Genomic DNA, 22,935 nt, shown 5'->3' with positions numbered 1-22,935 from the left:
TGAGCTACAGGAGCTTGTCTGTTGAATCGGACCACACGGACCAGCCTTTACTCTCCACTGAGCCTCGGCCGCACACGACCCTGTGACCAGTTCACCACTGTTCCTTGGAGCACTATTGATAGATACTGACCACTGCAGACTGGGAACATCCCACAAGAGCTACACTCTGACCCAGTCGTCTAGACGTCACAATCTGTCAAACTCCTTAAATCCTTACGCTCAGACATTTTCCCTGCTCCTAACACGTCAACTTTGAGGACAAAATGTTCACTTGCTGCCAGATAAATAATTCCACCCACTAACAGGTGCCATGATGATCATCAGTGTTCTTCACTTCACCACTCATAATGTTACGCTTGATCGGTCTAGATAGAACATTACATCTAATGTGCAGTGGTTGTTTCATTTAGGGGCCCAAATACCACAATCAACTTAGACTTATTTGTATTTTTTTTGGTTAAAAGATCAGGAATGGACGGTTTTATAACATTCAAAAAAAAAAACAGGTGAAATACAATAAATTCCTACTGAGGGGTCTGTGGAATTATTTTTATTGTTAAAGTGGTAAAAATCCCGGTTTTTAGGATGCAGAATACGGATTTTATGCTGGTTATTGATGTCTCATATTCCATTCATTTAAATTGATATCCATAGATTAACTCCACTTGTGGTTTTTAATTAAGCCTTCTACATAAACATGGAATGTATTAAAGATTCATCATCTCACCCTCTCTCTCTCTCTCTCTCTCTCTCTCTCTCTCTCTCTCTCTCACACACACACTTTCTCACCCTCACTCTGTCTGTTTTCTCACGTTCCCTCATTACTCTAGAAGAACTTCAGCACCTGCGGCTGCTTCTTCTAGATGTGACAGCTGCTCCATCCATCACTCCTTCTTGCACTCGTCCTTCCTTCAGCACATTCTCCTTTCTTCTTCTCACAACTGTTCATTTTTTTCCCGTCTCGTTCCTCTGGCTGCTGTTATTTCCGCTTCAGCTTCTCGCTTATTTCCCCCCATGTTGCACTCCTTTTAATTTTTTTTTTCTAGTCCTGTTTTAACAACAGTGTTCGAGTTGCATCCTAAATAGAGCACAGTGCACTGCAGCATTTGGGAAAAAAATGCATTGCTAATCCTTAAAACATCATGTAGACTAAATCCGACAAGATTTCCACAAGGTTATGGCTGAACCTATAAGGTAATATCAATATAGATTTTGCAATGGCTAATTCAATACACACTTTGCAAATAAGACAGTTTCTGTTGCATTTCAATACATTTTTTCTATTTATATCATGTTTTATCAAAGATATTCTGCAGCGTCTCTAAAATTTTACATTACTTCGAAGGATCAAAAATGGCTTATATTAAACTAGTATACGGTTGTAATTGCTGCAGGGCTTCAGTGCTTCATTCCTCTTAACTCTTAAATACTGCCCAAATTACTTTAATACATTTTTTTTTTCTGAAAGGCTTTTTAATTGATATTGACTCTTAAAGTTATGTTTTTGCACTTACTAGAACAAGCGGTTGTAGCAGAGTAAAAGAGAGAACCGTTCAGTAGAAGTTTTCTCTTTTCCTTTTTTGAACATTTCCGGTTTTTTATTGTTTACATATTTTTGTATTTTTCTTTGTCTTCTCCCGGTTCCAAAAGCCCAAATTTAGCAGCGTTATAAAGAAACAAGTGTAGATTCGAGCCCAAGAAATAGCATATGCACTTCTCCTATAATTACATGTTATAAGTATGAAAGCTTTGTCCTCATTTCCATCTAATTTGCATGAAGCACGCCCAAACACATGCATAAATTAAATCTTTATAAATAGCGTAAAAGATGTGAATAAAATAAACAATACATTAAAATAATAACAGAAAGGAAAAAGAAAGTGGTTTTCCTTTCAATCCTTTGTTTTTCCTACAATAAATTATGTAATACAGGCCTACATATCATAAAAGAACATGGGATTATGTAGTAAATAAAATTAGTGTTAACCAAGAATGTTTTATATTATAGATTGTCCGAAATTCATATTGAGGACCACAAACACACCTCTAGGTTGTGTCAGAGCTATGTGCTCAAGAAGAAGGATGATGGAGTGCTGCATTTAATGTCCTGACCTCTATAATCACCTGATTTTAATTCCAGTTGAGATGATTTGAATAAGTGGAACCAGGGAGTGAAGGATAAGCAGCCAACAAGCACTCAAACAAACAGTCTTTTAGTAATTATATGAAATGTAACAAAATGTTACAACTCTTGGAAAGGCAAACCTGTGAATTAAAAAGAAACTATTCCAGGTGACTATTTTGTGGATCTAATAACAGAAAAAAATGGCATAAGCTTTAAAAGCTGTCATTAAAGCTAAATGTAGTTACTTTGGACAATTCAAGTCAAGTCAAGTTAATTTGTATAGCACTTTTCACAACAGACATTGTCTCAAAGCAGCTTTACAGAAATCAACAGTCATGGTGAATGGTGTACAATCCAAAATATTTGAATGGTGTAAAAATGTCAATGGCTGTACGTCCATTAGCGATGATCCGGTTGTTGTAGTTCCCAGCCCACAGCAGTTATTCTTGTGAACATTCAGCGTGTGGAACGCCTAACCTGTCATGAAACTGAACAAGAGATGATTCTGTGGGAACGGTGAAAGGCTGTCTTAGGATGGATCAGGGGACTTTTCTATACCGAATCTTATTAGGCATTAGTAAAACGCTAGACTAAGTGTATAAATGTAGCAGAGTATTTCGAAAAATTACATGCAGATTCCACTCCTTGAATTTTTTATTTAATAAAGTCAAATGTTTGACTAGAACGCACCTCATGTATATCTTCTTCTTTCGGCTGCTCCCATTAGAGGGTGCCACTGCGGATCATCCGTATCCATACTACCCTGTCCTCTACATCTGCCTCTTTCAAACCAAGTAGCTGCATTTTTTTCCTCACCACATCCATAAACCTCCTTTTTGGCCTTCCTCTTTTCCTCCCTCATCTATTTCTCCCCATTTCTGCTATGTTATTTATAGACTGTTTTTTTTTTTTTTTTTATGTCTAGTGTACTAGTTAAAGCTAAACTTCTTAATTGGCATGATGCTGGTTCTGGTGCTGGTTTCCCATCTTGCATTTCATACAGTTTTTTTGTTTCATGCTTGTTGAATCCCTTGGCTTTGTTCCGGCATGTTTTCCTGAACTCCTGCAGCTGTTGTGCCCACAGGGTCACTTCCAGCTCAGAAGATTTAATAATACAGAGTGAAATCACAGTCCAGTAGTCAGGGTCAAAACTGGGCAGAAGACATCAATATCTCATAAGATTTGAGGCCAAAGTAAACACAGGTTCACCAAGGGTCATGAAGGCAAACACAAGGGACATGACTCAGACGTTAGGATTAAAGAGAATAGCAAAGCTTTGTGCTGAATTTGTTCCTATGAACAGTTCAGATTTTGGGAATGGAGAATACTTATTTGTATGTTGTTGTTTTTCATTGTAACTCACCTGTTTCAGCTCAATAGGTTAATGAGGTTACTGTAGGTTGATGATTATTACAGAATGACAGACTTGATTTCACAAGAATGAAAAAAAAAAATATTTAGGTATCATGAGCCTTGGGTGGTTCCATGAAATTCCGGAGTAAGAACAGGAGGATGGATTGGACTGTAGTTAATGTCAACAGACAGTTAAATTGACTTCTTTTCGCTTCTGATCATCATCACTGTTCCCCGCAACATTGTATATCTGCTATAAATAGACATTCGGTGCAACCCAGATGAGGATGGGTTCCCCCTTGCGTCTGGTTCCTCTCAAGGATTCTTCCTTATGCCGTCTCGGGGAGTTTTTCCTTCACCACAGTCACCACAGGCTCACTCATCAGGGACAAACTTACTTATAAAGAACATATTTACTTTTAATCACCACATTATCTGTGTAAAGCTGCTTTGACACAATGTTTATTGTTAAAAGCGCGAAACAAATAAACATTTATTGAATTGAATGAGTGTGTAACACAAGAACAGTTAAAATATTACTTGCAGCTCAAGTGATCTGATGGAATAAATATATTCCAGCATGAAATCGTAGTCAGAATAATAGTTGGGTTTAAAACAGGCTTAAGGAGATGATGAGAGGAAAAGGTGGCATGAATGAGCTTTACATAAAACTACCACGTGAAGGAGAAATAGAAAATCCCAGTGACACGTTGCTGCAGCTCAGGTTGCTCCTTTGTAATTTTCTTGTCACCACTCGCGAGTATAAAAAAATCAATGCACAGCAGCATTTTCCCTTTGAGTAAATGTTATTTTGTATTGTAGTTAAACTCTGCAAGAAAAAAAAAAAATACTCCGGCCGAGGAATTTAATAGAATTTGGATTAGACTCTTTGCTGACTCAGCAAAGTCTCGCTTTGTTTTTTTGGGCACTGGAGTCAAAAATCTGTCCATCCAAAACGGTCTTATATTGATAGAATAAACTCACAGTTATAAATGTAAACCTGTCATATGATCCTGACAGAAAAATGAGTTATGATATAAGCGTGTGCTGTTTTCTGTAGGGATGATGGGAAGCAGGCTCTGAAGTTCTACACCAACCCATCCTACTTCTTCGACCTGTGGCGGGAGAAGATGCTGCAGGATACAGAGGACAAGAGGAAGGAAAAAAGAAAGCAGAAGGTATGGAGAGGAAGGAAAATAATGAAGGGTGGCATTCGGAGAAAGCGCTAATGTTTACTGTATATATGCATAATAATCAGAGGATGATTTAAAGGAAAGAGTTCATAAATTCATTCATTCATTCATTGTCCCAGAGTTCCTCGTTGCAGCTCGCATTCGCACGTTCGTTCACTTATAGAGCAATTTAGCATCAAATAATTAGGAAGACGAAACTGGAGAATCCAGTGGTAACCCACATGGACTTCGAGCGAACCCAATAATTGAACCAATCAATGCTAATTTTATAACTAATCTGGTTTATTGTATATTTGAAGCTATACACCTTCAGTCACCTTGTGCTGGCTTTTTATTTTCATGCTTATAATGTTAATTCTCTTGACTTTTCTCTGGCATGTCTTTCTGAACTCCTGCAGCCCACAAGGTCAATATCTCAGTTTTGAGGCCAAAGTTAGCAAGGGTTCACCAAGGGTCATGAAGGATATAGAGTAGACTTTAGGATTTACAAGGCATTGTGATCGGCAAGGCTTTGTGCTAAGAATATATCTAAAAGTCGTTCAGGTCAGAGTCTGGGAAATGAAATGTCCTGGGACCGTGTTACAGCATGACCCCATTGAGGTCACTCCCAGCTCGGAAAGGTTTATTAATAAAGAGTGAAATAACAGTCCAGAAGTCAGGGTCAAAACTGGGCATAGGACATCAATATCTCAGGTTCGAGGCCAAAGTAAGCAAAGAAGGATATGGATCAGACCGTAGGATCACAAGGCACAAATATTGGCAAGATTTTGCACTGAGAACATATCTAAAAGCCGTTCAGGGTCCAGGAAAGAAAATGTCCTGTTACTGTGTTACTGTATGACACAGGAGGTTACTTCCAGCTCGGAAGATTTAGTAATGAAGAGAAAACTCGCAGTCCAGGAGTCCACGGTCAAAACTGGGCAGAGGCCATCAATATCTCCGGTTCGAGGCCAAAGTTTGCAAAAGTGAATCGTGTTGAGAACGTATCTAAAATCCGTTCAGGTCAGGTTCCCCACATTTACCACACTGAACTGTTCTACACAATGCCAGTTTAATAGGTTAATGAGATTGCTTGGGATCATACTAAATATAATCACATATGGTCACATGATCCAGCATTTCTTCTCAGCACAAAGACTTTTAGCCATTTGTTAGCTGTTTTGTTAGCGCTAACCCCAGTAACGCGGCTCCTGTTTAGTTTGCCGCAGTACCGTCGGGCTTCTGGATAACGACAGGAAATGTTTTTTATTAACAGTTATGCAAATGATCGGAGTTGCCATGGCAACAAAATGCCGATGGCCAGCAGTATTTTTCGGTGTTTAAACCAAGAACGGGCGTTTTGGAGGTGGAATTGAGTGAAACGATAGATCTGTTAGACAATTAGACACCAGCGCTGGCGGCTTGTTGATGGAAAGGCGCTGTGAGGCCCTGCTGTGAATCAGTCTTCTGTACAGCTCCAAGGAGATGTGTCCGGATTAATGACTGCAGAGTATATATATAGGAGTATATATATATATATATATATATAGTGTGTGTGTGTGTGAGAGAGAGAGAGAGAGAGAGAGAGAGAGAGAGAGAGAGAGAGAGAGAGAGAGAGAGAGAGAGGGAGAAGCAGTGTAGGTGGTATGTATGCTTGGATGGATGTCCCCCCTCCCACCAACACCCCCACCCCCATCATTAGAGCCCACCACTGCTAACACAGATTGGAAGCTCTCATGTTGACTGCTTCTAAATTACACACACACACACACACACACACACACACACACACACACACACACACACACACAAACACACACAATGCAGACCTCCCTCACTCCACCACCAGAGGCTAATCAGTAGCTAATCAGAAGCAGATTGTGTTTCTATGCATGAGGGCAGTTTCTTTCTCTCCTTCTCTCGTTCTTCTCTTCCATTTCCACTGTAATTTCTTCTATATCGGCCCCTGCGGCAGCATTTTAAAGTATGTGTGTGTGTGTTTGTGTGTGTGTTTGTGTGTGTGTGTGTTTGTGTGTGTGTGTGTGTGTGTGTGTGTGTGTGTGTGTGTGTGTGTGTGTATGTGTGTGTGTATGTTCCATTTATGGGTTTTATTATAATAAAAGAAAAGATTATAATAAAAGAGAAGACACGGGATCCCCTGGATAACCCTGGCTCAGCCCGGCCCCACCACTCCATAACCGAAAGGAATAATGCGACACAAGTGAGAAGTGTGTGTGAAGTGTTTAATGAATCCTTTTGCAGTGGATGGCATTCCTGCAGCACATAATAACAGCCTGACATCGAAAGTCTGTGCTCAGTCGTAACTATAAAAGCTCAACCCCTTTTGTTCTGATTATAAATGGCTCCTGTCAGTCAGTCTGCTGGCAAACCAAATACAATTTCCATTAAAGAAACAAGAGTCATAAAATAAATTGCAGGTGTTCAGTGATCTAAAAAAAGCAATACGGTTTATAGTATATAAGACCACTAACTGCTGCAGGAGATGGTTCCTCGTGAACATTAACTCCAAAAACCATGAGGATGGATTTGAACTATAATTATTATAATACATACAATGCAATACAATGACCTACACATACCATGAACAGCTTTTGCATTCAGTATAGATTGATAGATGGGATGTGAGGAGTCTTGATGATGATGTGAGCTCTGCACAGATATCTGCTGTGGTGAAGGTGTTCAGTGGCAGGTAGTTGGGTTCCAGTGATGCGTTGGGCAGTTCAGACCAGCCTTTGCAGGGCTTTAATTCACACACAGTGGAGCCTCCATTTAATACAGTGATGGTCAGGATGCTGTCGATAATGCAGTGGTAAAAACTCCTTAAAATCCCTGTGGACTGATAAGTTTTCTTAAGACTCCTCAAGAAGTACAGATGCTGTTGTGCCTTCCTAACCAGATCTGAAGTGTTCTGGTGCCAGGACAGATCTTAAGAAATGTGAACTCCCAAGAACTTAAAGCTGCATTAATTTAGACTGGGGAGTGTTAAATTTTCCAAAAGTCCACAGTGAGCTCTTTAGTCTTCATGGCGTTGAGGGTCAGGTTGTTGGTGGCACACCATGTAATGGTGTAATATCACCATGGTAATAAGTTTGGGTTCTCTTTTGAGTCTGGTTCCTCTCAAAGTTTCTTGTTTATTCCATCTCAGAGAGCTTTTCCTTGCCACTTTTGCACTGGCTCATGCATTAGGGATGGATTTATAATATATATGGTTCCCTGGTGGTCAAGTGGTTAGGATGCGGCGCTCTCACCGCTGCGGCCCAGGTTCGATCCCCGGTCAGGGATCCAACCCCAGCGACTCTTAGTGCCGGTCCCAAGCCCGGATAAATAGGGAGGGTTGCGTTAGGAAGGGCATCCAGCGTAAAAAAAAAAAAACAAATCAAACATGCGGATGATCCGCTGTGGCAACCCCTAATGGAAGAAGCCGAAAAAAAGTATTATTAAAAATATTATATTTTTTTGAGGAGAATGCTTGATATTGGATACATTTGATACTTCCAGACAAAACTCATAATTGAGAATATATTAGAGAAATTAAATTTTTATCTTTTTTATTACAGCTTTCAAAAGTGCAGTGTGTTGAGGGTAACGTTGTAGTGAAATAGGTCCCTAACCTTACATGGGAAAAAAAAATTATTGAATGTTGTTTCTTATAACATTCTGATAAAAAAACGTTCTTGAGTGCACATCAGAGCAACAAACATTAGCACCAGATTATTATTAGCGTTATTAGTTCTATTTTATTTAAAGAGAATTTACTGTCAAACAAATCGCACCAGTTATACTATATGTACAAATTGAAGAGTGGAAAGTCGGTTGGACCAGATGACCGGGAAAAGCATGGAGATGTTTAGAAGAGATGGCAGTGGAGTTTTTAAACCAGGTTGTATTTTGGAAGGTGAGAAGATGCCTGAGCAATGGAGAAGGAGTGTGCTGGTACTGATCTTTAAGCATAAGGGAGATGTGCAGACCTGCAGTAACTACAGGGGAATAAAGTTGATCAGTCACACCATGAAGTTTTGGGAAAAAGTAGTGGAAGTCAGAGAGAAGAGGTGAACATCTGTGAGCAACAGTATGGTTTCATGCTGTAGAAGAGCACCACAGACACATTATTTGCTTTGAGGATGTTGATGGAGAAGACAGTGTACCGAGAGAGGAGTTGTGGTATTGTATTAGGAAGTCGGGTGAGTTTATGGTGAGGAAAGACATGCAGTGTGTTGGGTTGAAAGAGGCAGATGTAGAGTACAGAGGGGTATGGAGAAGGATGATCCGCTGTGGTGACCACTAATGGGAGAAGCCAAAAGAAGAAGAAGGAGATACTATATGGTCAAATGCTTGTGGACATCTGACCGAAAGATTGGTACCATTTCACCATGTAGTCCCATTTGCATTTATAATAACTTCTACACTTCTGGGAAGATGTTCCACTAGATTTTGGATTGTGCTTCTGGAGATTTGTACAACTATGTGCCTCTGACCCTTTGGTAAAAGTGTGGCACAATAGTGTCTCAATATTTTTGTCCATATTGTGCATATCCTGCTTTTGTTGCTGTGGGGATATAATTTTGTAGATCCTGTATGAAATATTCCCGTCAGTGAAAACTAGATTTTAAGTTCCCTCAAGCCACTTTCTCAGCTATTATTATTTACAAAGAATATCCCACATTTATTAGTGTATTTTAAGATTTTTTTTTTTTTTTTATATCATATGCCTGAAGAAACTCTTCATTAGCTATCCAGCTCATTAGCTAACAAGGCTAAAAACCTGTTCTGTGTAATGTACCAAGAGAATATGTTTAGCTAACTTCTCATGCCAGGCAACGTAGCTAACTCTCGTTTTAACCGTACTGAAGGCAGGTGTGTTAGACCAGCACTTATGTCCTGACTCGACCTCTAATGCTAGTCATTTGCACATAAACTAGCTTACATCTTTCATAGAGTGTGACATGATGGCAGCCAGTAACATTCAATCAACCTCTCTGTGATGCTAAAAGCAGGGAAAGGCTATTCGTTCTCATTAGATTAGCTCTGTGTGTGTGTGTGTGTGTGTGTGTGTGTGTGTGTGTGTGTGTGTGTGTGTGTGTGTGTGTGTGTGTGAGTGTGAGTGTGTGTGTGTGTGTGTGTGTGTGTGTGTGTGTGTGTGTGTGTGTGTGTGTGTGTTAGGTGGGGGAGGCCCTGTATTCTACAGCATTAGAGTGGAGTAGATTAGGTTAGCACATAAGTAATGGGCTTGCGGCAATGGTGAAAGTGCTGGAGCAAGCGGTCACATCCACTTTGTCCCCACTCCTCATTCTCGCATATATTAATGCTGACACCCAAATACACACAGTTACATGTATTTTAGTGAAATGTATAAAAATTTAAATTTTTGAATATTTGCTACTAATAAAGAAGGAGCCAGTTTAAAGAGAACCTACTATGAGATACATGCTCTCCTGTACACCTGCTCAGACAATTATCCGATTACAGTGCAAATACTATTGTAGCTGCCCATTGGCATCCATAAACGAGACACAGAGAGTTTCCGACTGGTGCTTCTTTCTTTATTTCGCTCGTTAAGAGCACCATTAAACTTTAGTTTGCATAGCACCGTGAAACTACACAAAGAAACAACATAACAAATAAATACGACTCATATACATAAAAAAATACTATAAATAAAGTTCACATTTACTGAGAAACATATAAAATATAAATGATAAAGTGAATGAAGACAATATGAAACGATTAATTAACAAACAGAGCTCAATGATTAACACGTACATGCTAACAAGCTCGTAGGACTTTGAAATAAACTACAACACGTAACATATGTCGACATCACATACCTCGTTCCGCTTTACCAAAGGGAACTAAGATGAAATCCAGCAGACTTTAGCCTCTGTTCACTGGAAACATGCTGAAACATAACATCCTCAAGAAAAATGTAAATTGACACAACCATATACAACCATTTACAACTATTATTTAGATACAGGGTAAGAGTACAGAAGTCTTTAGAGGCCATGCATTATAAAATCTTTTATTTTTTTGTTATCACAACTTAATTTTCTCATGATCTCGACCTAAGAGTTGTTTTCTTGCTATCACGACATAACAAAAGTTTTTTTTCTTTCACGATCACGACTTAATTTTCTCATGATCTCGACAGTTTCCTCGTAATCAGTATTTAATTTTTTTCTTGTATTAGGCATAGGAGCCGTTCGAAAGGCAGCATCACTACAGCGCCATGTGTGGAAGTTGTCAATCAAAGATATATTTAAATCTGAGTCCCTGATCAAAGTAAAAGCGAATCATCCTTGATGCTGCTATAACGCTGCCTTTGGAACGTTTTCTTATCCCAAATACACAGAAAAATTAAGTACTGATCACGAGATGTTTGTTACGCCCAGATCGCGAGGAAATTAAGTCGTGATAACAAGAAAACAACTTTTCTTATGGCAAAAAAAATGGAAGGAAAAATAAAGAAATAAAGGAAAAGTAAAATATATTTTCAAAACAGACTAATGTAAAACAGGTTGTGTTCAGAATGAGAGTTTAAACACATTTATTGTGTTCAGTGAAGAATAAACCACTTCACAAATCTACAGTATCTTAAAGCTGTTGGAAAGATTGCTGAAAGAAGCCTCTGGCAAGACTTAGCATTTGAATTGGAAACGTTAAACCCTGGAACGTTTTTTTCACCAAGGAAAATGAAACTGATTACAAGGAGACTTCCATATCCTGATTAGCTGCTGGTGTTTTGTTGTTAAATCATTTATCTTTTATTATCTTTTTATTATTTATGAACTTCTTGGAGAGCCTGGTCTCACCTTCAATCCCTGTGCTGGTCTAGGAGCTAGAACAACTGAGTCAATAGCAAACATCAAGCATTGTCTCAAAGGACCAAACCCAACCAAACCCAAAAATAACAAGAAAACACTTCCTTAACTTCCATACAAAAAAACAGGGACGAAACCCAGACCCAAGAGAAATGGCAGCCACACCCCTACTCCCGGTAAACAACACAACACATAGGTGTACATATATTTACACATGTATAATACAGTCAGTATTTACGGTCATCTAACAACATCAAAACGGGACACTGCAAACTCGCAGTCAGAACAGGCGTAGGTCAATAACAGGTCACAAAACACGTCGTTACCTGCTAAACGCTGCAAATATAATGAATGAATGAATGAATAAAAAGAGATTTAACCTCAGTAGCATATTTTCTATATAAAAATGATTGATATGATTTGGAGATAAATGTTTCGAGAAAAGATATCAGCTTCACAAATGGAGAAACACTAAATCAGTTTTAATGAAAGGCCGTCACAGACTGCACATGTGCAAAGAAAACGGAAACCAAAACAGATATTATAATGTTCCTCATGAACAAGTTGTCCAAGATCTCACTAGAAGTGTCTCCTCCAGGTTCCAGGGCGCGTATCTGCAAATATTAATTAGGGGGCACCACTGCTTTGAATTATTTTAATAAGGAGTCCCAATAAATCTACAGTCCTATTATTTAGCATCCATATCAGTATGTTTAATTCAAAATACCCAGTTCTTTTTCTCTCTCTCTCTCTCTCTCTCTCTCTCTCTCTCTCTCTCTCTCTCTCTCTCTCTCTCTATGTAATTTTCAAATCAATATTTTTTCTTTCTCTCAGTCTTACTGCTTGTCTCACTCTTTCTATCGCTTTCTTTCTTTCACTCTCTCACTATCACTCACTCTATCTCACTCTCTCTATTTCTCTCATCTCACTCTCTTTCTCTCACTCCCCCACCCCCTCTAATAATAATATAATAATAATAATAATTTTATTTATAGGCACCTTACGTGACACTTACATACAACAACAACAAAACAATTAACAACAGTTTAAAATAATGAAACACTATTTAACAGAAAGACATACGGATACAATTTGAACAATATGGCTGCCTGAAAAGATGTGTTTTCAAACGAGATTTGGAAATAAAGACCGATTTACTGTTGCGGATATCAAGAGGAAGTGGGTTCCACAGGTATGGGGCAGCGTAGCTAAAAGCTCGAGATCGTGTGCGTGGAAGAACTTGGTTGGATGAGGACATTGATCTCTAAATTCGAGAAGGAGTATATGTCGAAAGAAGAACAGATAAAAATGAAGGAACCAGGTTATGTAAAGCCTTTTAAGCGAAAAGCAGGATTTTGTATTCAATGCGCTTTTTAAAAGGAAGCCAGTGCAGCTGTTGAGGAACAGGAGATATGTGGTCTTCTAGTGATTAATCGTGCAGCTGTGTTCTGCACCAACTGTAACTTTTGTAGGAGTTTATAAGGCAGACCAAAAATAAGAGCATTGCAGAAGTTCATGCATGAGGTGACATGAGCGTGAACCATAATAGCGGTGCTCCTCATTGAGAGGGCCAGGCAGAGGCGATTTTTTATTTCGGATGTGATAGTAAGCTGTCCAGGTGATCTTGTTAATATGTGCTTTAAAGGACGGGGTGTTATCAAGGATAACCTGTGTTGAAGGAGCAATAGTGGAGCTGTCAATAAACATAGAGAAACTACTGGCCTTAGATGGATAATTTTTTGTGCTCACAGGGAGTATCTCGATTTTACTACTGTTGAGTTTAAGAACATAATTTGAGAACGAAGCTTTAACTACAGACAAACGGTTAGAAAGAGAAGATGGAGGAAAGTCAGAAGTAGGTTTTGAGGACGGATAAAGCTGGGTGTCGTCAGCATAACAATGGAATTGGATACCATGTTTCCGAAAGATGCATCCAAGTGGCAATAAATAAATTATGAATAGTAATGGGCCCAGAACTGAACCATGTGGGACACCTGCAGTGATGGATGAAGATTTCGATTTAAACTGGCCTAGCTGAACAAACTGAGTGCGACCAAAAATAAACCAAGCCAAGCCAAGGAAGTATCTACAATTTCAATGGACTGCAGTCTATCTAATATATTGGGAACTAGTGTCAAATTCTGAGGTTCTACAGTTGAGAAGATTCAAAATAGACAGAAATCCTGAGTCAGCCGCTACCAGGAGATCGTCAGAGATTTTAACAAGGGTCGCCTCAGGACTATGGTGAGAGCGGAAACCTGATTAGATTGTTCGGATAAGTCATTTACCGCTAGGTGATTGTGCACCTGAGCCGAAACTACCTTTTCTAGAATTTTGGATAAAATGAACAGATTGGAAATTGGACAGAAATTATCAAAGTTATTTGGTAGAATTAAGTAAATGTGTATAAGAGAAAAAAGGCGGGCTTGAAGAGTGTCTGAGACAGGGGTCACGTTAATCGGTACCCAAGAAGTAGCTCTCAGTTTAGCTCAAGAGGTTGGTGACACCTGGTCTGAGACCTGCAGAGATTGATGAATATTCTCTATTTTTGCAGTGAAATAAGTGAGAACACTGTTGCATAATTCAGCATAGGTATAGGTAGAGAATCAGGAGGCTTAAAAACGTTTTTCATAACAGCAAAGAGAGTTCTTCATTACCTTCGTTAGATGTGATTAAATTTGAGTAATAGTCAGATTTAGCTGTATTGAAAGCTGTTTTGTAAATTTTCATATGCTTAGCATACATTCGTTTATGGACAAGTAAATATTTTAACACAAACCTTGTGGATTACTATCTTGAGCTTTAAGCCTACGCAAATCAGATGTATACCAGGGGGCACAATTAACAAATGTAACACTTGAATTTTAAAGGTGGATGCGTATTGAGTGATAACTGCAGCGCATCATTGTGGGGTTGTTAAACAGTCTTTACTGAGGAGAGTTAATATAGTTCAGTGTCAATTTTCGTAATATTTTGGAATGAGATGGCATGGCATTGATTGGACTTTAATAGCATTAAGCAAGCTTTAAAGGAAAGTTCAGAAAGTGTTGGGTCAGAAACTGTGAGACTGTTGAGCGTAATACCAGAACAACAAACAAGATCCAGCGTGCGGCCTTTTTGAAAGTTAATATTTTGCTGTATGTCAAAACTATGAAGGCAAGAAAGAAAAGTACTAGTTTCATTATCGACATGTGTTAACATCTCCAACCAGAATCACATTAGGAGACAGTGAACTGATGTAAGTTAAAAGTCATTTTAAAAAGTTAGTATTGACCTTAGGAGGACGGTAAACATTAAAAAGAACGGTGGAAACTGGACCATTGATCTGGAAAACCATGGATTCAAATGAGGTGAATTCAGGTGCAGATATGTGCGACACTTTCCATTTCTCGTTATTTATTACCGCCATACCTCCACCGCAGACAGATGGTTTGCAAGTATTAGTATATACCGGAGGGGTGAACTGAATACGCTTCACAAAATCGTCTTCATGCTGCCAAGTCTTATGGTCACATAATAAATAATGGAGCACAGGACCTTAGGATGAAAGCGATCACAAGTTCCATACTCCAAAAAAAGGATAGCACTTGTAACATTACCTCTAACAGCAGATCTGACAGGGTGGGCCAACACGCTGTGGTCGACAGATTGTGTGGTTTTTCTTGGTGGACGAGGTTTTGAAGTCCGCAGTGAGCGTATCTTTTTGGAATCGTTGACGTTGTAGCTCCGACGAGAGCCCTGGTGGACATATTTACAGTTCATATTTGGCAGCTCAGAGTGACGAGATCGAAGTTGAGGAAGTTTCGATGCTGTATAGAGACGTATTGAAGCAGCTGGGTGGGCGATAAATGAGAGGATGATCCGGGCAAGTTTTGCCAAAACTGGCAGCTCAGCAAGCCTCATGTTTTCCACTGAATTAGTAGCCCAGGGCAGATGTATCAGAAAGATGACCTATCTCTAATTCTTGCTCGATTACCCTGTCTTTCTTTCTCTCACGCTTCCTTTCGGTCCATCTCTTCTTTCCCTTTTATACCTATATCTTTTTCCCTCTTTCTATCTCTCTATCTCTCACTTTTTCTGTTTCTCTCACTCTGTTTCTCACTCTCTCTCTTTCTCTTTCTCTCACATGTTGTGTGTGTGTGTGTGTGTGTGTGTGTGTGTGTGTGTGTGTGTGTGTGTGTGTGTGTGTGTGTGTGTGTGTGTGTGTGTGTGTGTGTGTGTGTGTGTGTGTGTGGCAGTAGGAGCACCAAACCCAAATTGCCTCTGTATGTCATGGTGTAAACCTTGAATGACAGATCACACTGATTCTACTTACTCCTTGTTAGAATGAGTATCTACTAACACACATTGCAATGACATTACATTACAGTGATCAGACAGCAGAGCGTCGTCCCTAATAATTCTAATATAAGGCAGTGCCTCATATTAACCAACATGGTTTGGGGAGCAATTTTCCAATGAATACGAGAGTTTCTTATTTCCTTCTCAAACACACACATACACCAGTCCATTCTTTTACATCGACTTATTGTGTAAGGCATTAATGTAGAAAATAAGTAAGAGAGAGAAAATAAAAGACGGGTCTCTTAAAATTAAACAATCAAAAAATTAAAGTAATTAGTTTTTCTTTTTTAGAAAAAAATAAATTTTTATTGCTGAAATTGCACACAAGAATATCATTAAAAACTAAACCCATTTAGCGCATTTAATAGCCATAACACATCAAAATGCAATTACAGTGTACAAAAAGCAGCGTAAAGTAGGTTATAGGAAATTATTAGTTTATTGAAACCCATAATTATTCCCACTCATGTATTTATTTATTAAATCTTGCACAGTATTTTGGTCTCTGGAAAACTAAATCCTGCTCTACATGGCCACTATGGAGGGAATTTTTTAACATACTGTATCTATATCAAATGACTTTAAAAACTGTAACCGCACTGAAACGTGATTTCTTCATGTTTTAGATTGAAATGATGCCAAACTTTGGAAACTTTCTGCCGTTTTCTTTGGCCTGAATCTTCCTGTTCCGCCATTTTTAATTCTGCAGCTTCTTCTATGTTCCCTGTCCAGAGCCTTCAGAGTTTAGGTGGGTGGTGCGTCAGGAATAATCGTCCGTGGGAAACACAATGCTCCGCATGTAGTTAAATTGACTAAACGAATAATTTGCGATAATTTTTGTAATCGAGTTACTCAAAGAATTGTATCCGCCCTAATATACTTTGTGGATTGTAAAAAACTTTTCCTTGTTTAGAAGTGCTATACATATTATAAATATATAGTCTTTCATGGTTTTTGAGACACGTGCATCTTACTTTTGCTTTTATGTAACACACTTGGTAATTTAACACTATGAACATTTCCTACCAAAGAAATATATAAATGCACAAATGTTCAACTTTATTTTCATTGAAAAATCCTCTCTTGAATAACATGAATAACAGCTTTACACATTCTTGGCATCTGAAAAGTTTGTTTCTGCAAACACAGTTGGAGATTTCTTTATTTTCGATCCAGGTAATCCCAGAGCAGTTCTGGTGACTGGGAAGGCTGTTCCATCATAGTTAACACTCCAGCCGACTGTTTGCTATAGGAATAATACTTACAAAGTGGACATACGCTTCGGCTGAATTGACAGAATTGCATGGTGTAGAAGTTTGGAATGGTTGCCATGTTGGTTCTGTTTTCCTTACACTTTCTGGAATAAGTCTCCAATTTTCCCTGCTCCGAAACAACCCCAAACCTTCAAGCTTCCACTTCCGTGTTTGACTGATCTTTTTCAAGAAATGTCAAAATTGGAATCAAATTTCTACATTTAAAATTTTGGATTAAACAGTTAATACTAACGAGTTAATACAACCTATAGCTACCTTATAATTAGCATGTTGCTTTTTCTTACTTGTGTAGCTGATTTCAGGATGGGGCGAGCCTGTGATTTGTGAAATAGATGGACTGATAAAGTTCAAATTCTTAAATAATACAATGAATAAATGTCTGATAAACATAAGGCCGCATCAGTTTCTTGAAGTCTAACACTGTGGAGATTAGTTGAGACATGTGATCAGAAATAATCAGTTGTGTGGATATTCTGTGTCTTTTGTAACCCCAGTGATGCTTGCAACCTTTATTCAAGCTTTAACTTCTAAATAACTCTATAAACATAAAATACAAGAGATTATGTATAACAGGATAAAATGAAACCACGGGTGTAAGTTTCTTCGTTTCTGCATGTAGTATAGGATTAGTCTGAGGATTCGTTCCGGCTAATCTTTTGGATTTGTTGCTTCATAGCGTCACACCTAATTTGCATAGAATTGAGAAAATCTCGATTCAGACAGCGTTGTCGCTTTGATGTTTGCACTGAAATCATGGCTCTGTGTCATGCACGTACATGGATTTGTGTGTGTGTGTGTGTGTGTGTGTGTGTGTGTGTGTGTGTGTGTGTGAAAGAGAGAGAGAGAATCACCACAAGTGGATTTTTTTTCTCCTAAATGAGTCTTTTCCACACAACAGCCAGATCTCTTCTTTCATACACTGGCTATTAGGTTTGGACAGAGAAGGCTAAAATGTGCTTCCTCTGAGACGTGAGAAGATTTCTTCAGAGTGCTGCTCATGCTGAGCTGTTACACACTCAGAGGAGAACACTAATCCCAGTCTATAGGGCAAAACGCTTCTTTATTGGCGTCACTTAGGATCAACGCTACTGCAGATTCACTATAGTCCCTGTATATATTTTTTTTATTGTGTGTGTGTGTGTGTGTGTGTGTGTGTGTGTGTGTGTGTGTGTGTGTGTGTGTGTGTGTGTGTGTGTGTGTGTGTGTGTGTGTGTGTGTGTGAAAGCCACCTTTGTTTTGGAGCGACCCTAATATCCTTTTTGCACTGTACTCTCTGGCTCCATGTAGCTCTGTGTCCTTTGCTGCTTTCTGTGCATCTGATCTCTCTACGTGTCTCTTCTTCTCTGTGTTCTTTCTCTCTCTGAGTCCGAACAGCTCGAGGTGCCTTATCTAACTTTTCTGCAGGGATTCATGGGTAGCCCCCATGAGCCCCTTCCTTTCATGCCTGAGGTAAGACGGTAAAAACAAACCGCCTGGACCTAAAGGAGCAACAGATTCTGTTTAAGCCTGCTGCCCAGTTCCCACTAAAACCCCTAATCCCTGAACCCATTAACCTGCACTATAACACCAAATCACTGAAACATGCGCTTTTTTTTACTCTTCTGTCCAATCAGGAATATCTCAGGCAGATCTTATTCCTAGAGGTGTATTGATATACAGATTTATTCAACTGCACCGGGGATTTGACACAATACATTTTCCGATACGTATAGAACTAATTATAGACATTATAATTATCAGCATTAATACAAACATTTGCAGGGTCCACACAAGAGGTCCCCATTTTTTTTCTGCGAGTCATTTTTCCTTTTTTTAATGAGATTTTATTATGATTTTTCAATGTATTTATTATGCCTTCTAATGCTAGTTTAGTTTTTTAAATACAGAGATGATATGAGTCAAACATATATTTCAAATTAAAACATGTCATTGTTTAGAGGGTTTTTCCAAATGTGGTGGCCGTAGTTTGGGGATCCCTGGTCTACACTCTTAAGTGGTATATAATAAAACAAAAGCTCTGCATTAGAATGTAAAAAACATGGTTAGTTAGCATTAGACTCGTTTAAGCTAGCTGTGTCAGTCACATAGCTCTTTAGCCTGGAATGAATCAGCAGCTACATATACATGCAACCAAATCTATGTAATCGAATTAATCGCTCAATCGGTTTCAAAAGCCGTTATGTAAAATTGGATTAAAAGAAGGCGATGAAGATCTGAAATAATCCAATACGTAGAAAAAAATAGATAACAATGAGAACGCTTGAATCCGACTGTTGTAGCAGTTGCTTGCAGTGTTTGCAATGCACATGTAAACTAACATTTTAATCAGCCTTTAGTGTTTTGGTTACATATAATAAAAAGGACCTGCATTTGGATAGGTGCATGCAAACATACCTGAGTACATTGTGATTGTGTAAACTAGCATGTGAATATGTGGATTTGGCAACTTGTAAAATTTCAGTCCACCAGTTACTAGCATTTTTTGCATCATCATTTAAGCCGAAGTCCTCCTTTACACCAGAAATTGAAGATTTGACAGTCTTCAAGTTTTGCTTTAATGTAACCCTTGCTAGCTAATATGCTAGTGCACTACTGTTTTAGTGTATTGCTTATTGTCTCAAACATCTTGTTAAAGGGAAAAAAGTTTCTGTAGAAAAACTGCTGTCGCCTCTTCGAGTTACATATTTCAGTTTAAATACATATAAGCTAGATTTTAAGAAAAAATTACATACTCTGGTATGCAGTGTCAAACGTATTGAATCAAGAGCCACAAATCGAATGAAATGGGAAGCCATATTGTTACACCCAAAAATATTTGCTATATATCTTTGGACAAGGCTGTGAAACTAAAGTCATATGAGTACAGATGCTCTGTATTGTAAGTCAACAACCAAAAAGTAGAAAAGTATGTTATAATTTGGGCTTATTAGTATTTTACCGATTATTCAATCGATTAATCGGATAAGTACTTTTACTTTATTAAAGAGAAATATTAAATATACAAGAGAAAATAGGACTTAAAATTAACAAGTAATTTCTTTAATGTTTTAGAAAAATGAAAATTTGTATTGCTAAAATTACATTCAAAATGCAAATGCAAATATATAAATAAAAAAAAAACATAAATGAAAATATAAAAATCTATTTCAATTTATAAATAAATAAATAGAAGGTAAACGCACTATACAGTGTTTTCTTTGTTATAGTTTAAAATGATCCCAAACTTCGGAAACTTTCTGTTGTGTTCCACGTTTATAAATGAGACCCCAGAGCGGTCCAGAGTTTAGCGGGTGGTGCGTCAGTAATAATGGCCTGTAGGGAAACACATTGCTCTGGGTGTAGGTAAATGGTCTAAACGATTTGCCTTGAAGCTTTTTTGTATTCGAATAACTCGAGTTACTTGAATAGTTTCAGCTCTAGTTATAACATTATTCTTTTTTCTTCTGGATTTTGCAGACTTGATGTGTAAAAAAAGAGCATGGGCTTATTTGAAAGACGAAGTGCCTGTGAAGTGATTTTAAATGTTTGGCTTCTAATACAAAAGATTGGACTTTACTTCATTTTAGCCTTTTTTTTTATACGATAACTGATGTCAGATGAATCTGATCGCTTGGCTAAAGGTGATTTGTGGGAACGCTGTCCCAATATTAGCCTAATATTAACTGGAACAATTTAGTATTTTTAAAAGAGACTGAAAACTGAAATATGCTTCACAATCATAATCAGGTGTGAAGTGCGATGCTGATTTAAAGCAGTGAGTCATAGAGTGGAACAGTGTTTGACTGTATGAGGTATTTGCTTAGATTACATCCCAGATTCAGCTTTTTTTAGACTAAAATTGCATATTCATTAAGAGAAAGAAGCAAAAAATAAAGAAAAAAAGCAAGTGTACATAGTGTGTGGGTGTTAGAACCATGTTGTACACTTCAGTAGAAAATTTTTGGAAACCAGCCAAAGGAATATTAAAAGTATGATGAGAAATTCTTGAAAAAAACGTACTCTTATTACATTGTTGTGTGTGATTCCAAAACACCATTTCTACTATTCTGCTTTACCAGATGACTGTAAACAACCGTTTATATTTTTTTAAACAATTTTAAATAAAATGCTGCTACATAATATATAAAATAATATTTTATAATATTTTATAAAAATAATAATATAATAAATCAATTTATTGCAATACACTTTTTATTGTTTTGATTCCATTTGCACAAATTAAATTCATCAAATGAAATGAAATAAATGGAAGCAAAATAATTAAATAGTTGACATTTGATGTTTAATTAATACAGTTGTGTGAGTGTGTTTTACATTTAATCTTTTAAAGATATGATCTACTTTACTGTTCTACTTATTTCAGCAGACTTTAACAAATGTCTTCCTTCCTTCCATCCTTCTTTTATTCATCCCTTTGATATGTGGAATTGTCAGGATTTTCTCCTTTTAAGAGAAATTCTTAGATTTATGATTGTCACAAACATAGTTATATGCAGGATAAACTTGCAGTAAAATGAAATAATTATAATGCATATAACTATGTTCGTATAGTATGTATAGTGTGTGTGTATATATATATATATATATATACTAAACATATTACACCATTTGTTGCCTAAATACCACTAAAAAGAAATGCAGAAGACAGGAAATTAGCTCTGAACAAACAGCACAGGTGTGTTCTGGAGTGTCACTGAACTGTACTTCTTTGCTCATATGTGGCGCAATCTTCTTCTCAATCTTCTTCATCTCCAGCATGCAGCGTTATGTGCTCACCACATTACTAATGAGCTAAAAAATTTGAGCATGTGTCTCTTAAGCATGTGAATTTACTAAAGAAAAAAGAAAAAAAAACCTTGATGTTTGATTAGTAAAATGCCTGTTCGCAGTTGTGTTTGTTTTATTTCATGCATGCTTCACATTCTGACCAAATAATTTATTTAGGAACTTGTATGCCTGCGTTTTATACAGCTATTTAATCAACCAATCATGTGGCAGCAGCACAGTTCACAAACTCATGCAGATCAAGAGCTTCAGTTCACATCATACATCAGAATGGAGACTTTCAGTGATATGAGATTTGAGACTCAGAATGGTGTGAAACACATCGTTTCTCCAGTAAGCAACAGTTCTGCAGTCCAGAGAGTAACACAAACAGAAAAGCATTTCAGAACACACACCCTGGCAAATTCTGAGGAAAATGTTTGGAAGGTGATGTGGTTTAAAGCATTCATTGACATTTTTTTCCATGGATTTTGTTAGCGGAGATGTTTTTTCTGCTTAGCAAGCTTGTGAAGAGTGGCTATTTTAGTTTCCTGTCAGAATAAAAAAAAAATGAAAAAAAAAGAAAAGCCAGATAAAAGTGTGCTTTTCTCTCTTCTGACCTTCTGATCAACAAGGCATTTCCACCCACAGAACTGCGGCTTATTAGATTTTGTTGTTTTGCGATTCTGTGCAAAATATAGAGACTGTTATGTGTGAAAATCTTATCAGATCCACAAATAAACCAGATCAATCTAGTTCAACTAGGTCAAAGAGATTATTGAGATCTTCTTCACGATTCTTCCTCAGTCTGATGTTTGATGTCAAACTCTTGACCTGTATCTTCTGTACAATTGTGTATTTGTGTAAAATACATCATGTGCATTTTTTCCTTGTACTGTGAAACTCTTCACATTTTATTTAGTTACACTTTGTTTCATTCTTTTTTAGTTCATTTTCTGGACATTCCATATTTATATATTGCTTTTGCCCAAAAATGTTGAATTTCTCTTTTTTTTTTTTTCCATTGTTCAGCTTTATGTCTCTGTTTTTTCTCCTCCTTCCTT

At 37.7% G+C, this 22,935-nt stretch overlaps 1 protein-coding gene across 3 annotated transcripts in view; it reads left to right on the top strand.

Moving 5' to 3' along the window:
- Positions 1-22,935, top strand: part of wasf1 (WASP family member 1) — a 93,082-nt gene that overhangs the window by 59,980 nt on the left and 10,167 nt on the right. For 2 of the 3 annotated variants that reach the window (XM_083535098.1, XM_083535099.1), the window contains exon 5: positions 4,539-4,656. In XM_083535098.1, the coding sequence (XP_083391224.1) occupies positions 4,539-4,656 (118 nt within the window). Of the gene's footprint in view, positions 1-4,538; positions 4,657-18,481; positions 18,557-22,935 lie in introns of all 3 variants that reach the window. The other variant, XM_083535097.1, reaches the window with a different exon arrangement.

This window comes from Silurus aristotelis (genome assembly GCF_946808225.1).
Source record: "Silurus aristotelis genome assembly, chromosome: 29".
In the NCBI taxonomy this organism is placed as follows: domain Eukaryota; kingdom Metazoa; phylum Chordata; class Actinopteri; order Siluriformes; family Siluridae; genus Silurus; species Silurus aristotelis.
This window is presented reverse-complemented; position numbering and strand designations above follow the sequence as displayed.